At 49.4% G+C, this 4619-nt stretch overlaps 1 protein-coding gene across 2 annotated transcripts; it reads left to right on the top strand.

Annotated features, from left to right (window-relative positions):
- The first annotated feature begins 509 nt into the window (after positions 1–509).
- LOC115911863 lies at positions 510–4389 on the top strand. Of its 2 annotated transcripts, none has more exons than XM_030963129.1 (6): positions 510–688; positions 788–847; positions 1042–1389; positions 2083–2158; positions 2588–2674; positions 3387–4389. In XM_030963129.1, exons 1-6 carry the CDS (start codon positions 514–516, stop codon positions 3832–3834), a joined length of 1194 nt encoding a protein of 397 aa, XP_030818989.1. In that variant the 5' UTR covers positions 510–513; the 3' UTR covers positions 3835–4389. The 2 variants fall into 2 exon arrangements, with proteins under 2 accessions (XP_030818989.1, XP_030818988.1); XM_030963128.1 differs by having other exon boundaries at positions 1039–1389.
- The last annotated feature ends 230 nt before the right edge of the window (positions 4390–4619 follow it).

Below are 4619 nucleotides of genomic sequence, written 5' to 3'. Positions count from 1 at the left end.
TGCGCTGGAGCAAACTGCTGTAGATCCACTGAAGTCCTTTGAGCAGAGGAAGCAGCCTGTGTCTGCTCAGGGTCTTGTTCAGCATCTGCTCAAAGTATCAGCTGTGAGGGCTGCCTGATCCCAGGTGAGACCTGACATGGCAGTCACTGCAGAGGACACTTGGATGCACTGGAGGCATGTGGTGCTGTGCTCAGCCAGACCCAAGGCAGCCTGCCAGAAAAAGGGCTTTAGGATGAGGCAAGCTCAGAAGGGTGGGAATGGGAACAGAGAAATAACTGGTAGAGACCCAAGATAGCCTCCTAGCAAAGGGCTTTAGGATGAGGCAAGCTCAGAGGAGTGGGAATGGGAACAGAGAAATAACTGGCAGAGAAAATGCAGTGCCAAGTGCTTTATATCTGCAGGTTGTGCTGCCCCGGGTAAAGCACAGCTTGTGAACACTCCCACCCACAGGAGAGCCCAAACCCCTGTGGTGACACTCCCATCCTGTCCCTCTGCTCCAGGTGGGCAGCCCTGATGTCAGGCAAGCTGTACGTGCTCATCAGCTGGCCCGACGGCAGCCGGGTCATCAGCATGGAGAACATCAAGGAGCCCCGCAAGCCCTTCCACCTCTACACCGTGGGGGAGCAGGTCCTGGCCCGCTGCCCTGGCTTCAGTGGGCTCTACTGGGGTGTGGTGGAAGGCATCAGTGGTAAGTGACACCCCCCTGGCCTGGGTTTGCAATCTGGGGCTGCTCAGGAGCAACCTTCCAAGAAGGAGTTCAGTGCTGAAAGATCTTCTCTTGTTACAGAGCATAAAGGTATTTTGGAGAAGAAGCTGCTGGAAGATCGACAGCTCCTGGAGAAGTTAAGTGAGTAAGGGCTTTTGAACATTGCACCTTTCTACTTCCATGGGGTTTTTCGGGTGGGAGGATGGTGAGCATGTTGTAGTGGCATTATAAATTTCACATCACTGCAATCAGTGTACAGAACACTGAGTGGGAGTGGAAGGCACACACATTGCTGCCCCATTGCACATCCTGAGCCTCTCCCTTCCTTTCAGAAGAAGAACCAGCTGTCCACAGCATGATGCCGTCCCCACCAAAAAAATCCAGGAAAACCTTTCCAAAATGGACCCCAGGGAATGCATCCAGGAAACACCCCAGTGACAGGACCTATCCTGCAAAGCCACTGCTGAGAGTGGCTGAGGCCAGCCTGCCCCACGATGCCAGCAGCTCCTCCATCCTCAAGGACAGGCGTGTCCTGGGAAGCGTGGCAGGGAGCCCCCGCTCGCTGGCAGCTCCCCCACACCCAGCCAGTGCCTTCACACCTCCCTCCACCTTCATCACCATGGCCATGCCAGGGCCAGGCACTTCCCAGAGTGAAGAGGACAGGGCTGGTCCAGCTGCCAGAGGTAACCTTGGGTTCTGGCTCTGCTGCCTGGTCCTGAGTGACAGGATGGGATGGGGACTTGCAGAGCAGCCAGAAAACCTCTGCTTTGCTCTGGGGCTCTATGGGCTTTGTCTCAGGGCTATAGAGGTTAGAGATAGCATTTCCTGGTCCTTTCCACTTGGGAGATCTGTTCCAGCAGGGGTGTCTAAGGGGAGATGCAATGTATGGTCTCTGCTCTGTCTTCTGGGCTAGCAGTTCTCTCCCCCCAAGCCAAAAGACAATCTGAATGAATGCCTGCCTGAATAACTGAAATTCCCAAAAGCCCTGTGTCTCCATTAGTCAAACCTTCTAGATTTGCCTATTTCCCTATTTTTCCACCCACTACTACACCCATTAAATGCACTTATGGAAATGTGCTAGTGTCTTATTTACCTGCTGACTAACAGCAGCATCCAGAGACAAGTTGGCTCTGTTTGCCTTGCCCCCACCATATCATTTGCACTGAGAACAGAAGCCCTTGAGATGCCACCTTTTTCTAACAACAAATCCCCATTGATGAGTCCTGGAGAGCCTGTCTGGATCACTGTTATGCAAATGGAATAACGTGTTGCCATGCAATCTAGCAGAGGTTCTTAGATAATCTGTTCTGGGGACAGAGGGATTCAGGACCTTTTCAACAACTGATTCTTCAGCTTGTCTCCCACCCCTGCTACAGATTATGTTGCCCTACCAATGAAGAGGAAGTCAGATGGCATCTTGTCCCCGTGCCAGCAGCAGATCTGTCTGAACAGGTAACACCTGAAAGCACAGTGAGGAGCCTGAATGTTTCACACCACACATATTGGTTTCTGTCCACTCTGTCTCCATTCTCTGCCAGTGCTTGCTTTGACTAGATGCTCATGGAGGTTAAACCCAAAGCCCAGAAGATAATAGGAGCTTGTGTGGGCACATACAACAGAGAAATGAGCCTGTGCTCTGAAGTCCTGATTCCATGGTGGGTCAGTGTGAGGTCCCCCATATCTGTGTGCCAGAGGGATGCACACGAGTTTGTTCACATCAAGAACCCCCTCATCTTCCCTCTCAGTCTATTTTATTCTTGTTGCAAATGAAACCAGAATTGGCTTTGCTTTGCATTCCAGATAATTCTCCTCAGGAATGAATTTGAAGATGAGCACAAAGCTGTTTGTGGCAGTGCTGTTTAACTTGCTTGTTTCTTCCAGCCGTGAGGAGCGAAAGATCAATGCTTTGCAAGAGATGGATGGCTTCGAGAGGGCTCACAAAAATTTCAGTCCTGCTGAGGTGGAAAGGTAACTAGCAAAAGAAGGCACTGTGTTCTCCTCCTCACTACAAGAGTGAGCAGCAAGATCACAGATGGTGACAAAGTGGGATGATTTTAAACTCCAAAGTTGCTGAGTCTCTTTACAATTGAGCCAGGTGTTTCTGATTGTATGGCTTGGATTATAGAGATGCAAGAAAGCTCTAAAACAGTGCAGAAACTACAAAGTTCTTGCCTATAACAATCAAAACATGGTTGTGTGTTCCTTGTTTTATTGCTCATTACTTTGATGGCCAGTATCCAGTGATAAAGTGATGCTAGGGACAGTTTTCTTGCAAAGAAATGGGTACCAAAAATTCAAGTTATCGTTCTTGTACTGTCATTTCCCACAAGTCTGTTGTTTAATACCACAAATATGTGTGTCCTGGGACTTGCAAGCCAGGCTTTATGTCTTTCCTTAAAACTGAGAAGAGAATTGAGCATCAAAGTCTCCACGTATGCATGCCAAGGGGGATTTGAGGGTTAAACTGAACATTCCTGAGAACTGAAAGTCCAGACCAGGTTATTTTTCTCTCCTGCCTTATTCTTCACCCAGGATTAGCTGGAAGGGCTGGTACTCTGCCAGAGGAGCTGTCCTGCCCTGCTGGCAGAAGGCGCCTAATCACTGCTTGGGTGGAGGAGCGACATCCACAGTGAGGATGTGGCGTCTTTTTGCCTTTAAACAAGCAACTTTAATTTTTCAGGGTGGAGAAGATGGAGCAGCTGGAAAGGATGGTGTTGGATCTCCAGCAGGACGTCCTCTCTCTGAAGAAGAAGGTGCAGAGGCTGGAATCCCTGTCCTTCCAGGAGGAGCCGCACCGACAGCCGTGTGAGGTGGTGGAGCTCTTCAATGGCTACACCAAAGAGCAGCTGAAAGAGACCATCAGGTTTGACCAGAAAATCAGCACAGCCTGCAAGACTCTGCTCTACAAACTCTTCACCTCTGACTACATCCAGAGCCACTCCATCACAGGGCGCAGGGGCAACACCTTCCGCGAGGCGAAGCCCATGATGGACGAACGCTGCATCAAAATCATCAGGGTGCTGCTGAAGCAGAAGTTTGGGGATCACCTCAGTGACACTGTGATCACAGAGAAGATCCAGAACGTGCAGAAAGCCCTGAGGCAGAAGTTTAAGACAGAATGTCTCTGAGGTGTGGGGGATTTGGTGTCTCCTCCTGCCATTCCCTGCGTGTCCCTGAGCAGCTTTCCTAGGAGAGGTGAGCTGAGCAGCTGCTGCTCAGTAGATTTCCCCCAGGGAGCCAGCCCAAGTAAAGCATGTGCTAAACTCAGCTCAAACACTGCCAAACCTCTGCTTCCATTAACTGAGCAGGAATTGGGCTCAGCTTGGTCCAGTTTTTGCACTCTACAAATTCCTTCCCATCCAGTCTGTGTGCAAACCTCACTGTGGGTGCATGGAATCACCTCTGTGACTCTGAGGATGTGCTCAAAGGCTTCAGGGCTCCATTTGGGTCCAAGAATGGGTCAGGAAGGTAGCTCTATTCCACACTGCAGAAATGTTGGCTTTGGGATAGGGAATCCAGCTGCAGACAGGCTGTGTCACCCAATGCAGCTTCTCTCTGTCTGCCTCTGGTTGCTTGTTCTGCCTGTGGGACAATATTTACTCTTTCCTCACAGAGAATGTCTTATTTTCAGCATTAACAAAAAGGCAGACTCATTAAAGCAACATCTTAAAACATTCAGAAAAAGATAACTTGTTTTTTTTTCTGTTTATTTTGATGTAGCTATATGGAGGAGTTGTCTTCCCTAACAAAAGCCTGCTGAACAAGAGAAGGAGTCACCCATGGAAGTTCCATTAATTTTCCTTTCAAGATCAGATTATTTCCATACAGGAGAAATCCCTAACATTTTTATGACACAAGAGTGAGGGATGGAGGACAAAATATGGCCCAACTTTGCTTTGAAGGTATACATCTT

This window comes from Camarhynchus parvulus, chromosome 20 (assembly GCF_901933205.1).
Source record: "Camarhynchus parvulus chromosome 20, STF_HiC, whole genome shotgun sequence".
Classification (NCBI taxonomy): domain Eukaryota; kingdom Metazoa; phylum Chordata; class Aves; order Passeriformes; family Thraupidae; genus Camarhynchus; species Camarhynchus parvulus.
The sequence above is the reverse complement of the archived record's forward strand: the minus strand, read 5'-3'. Positions and strand labels throughout refer to the sequence as shown.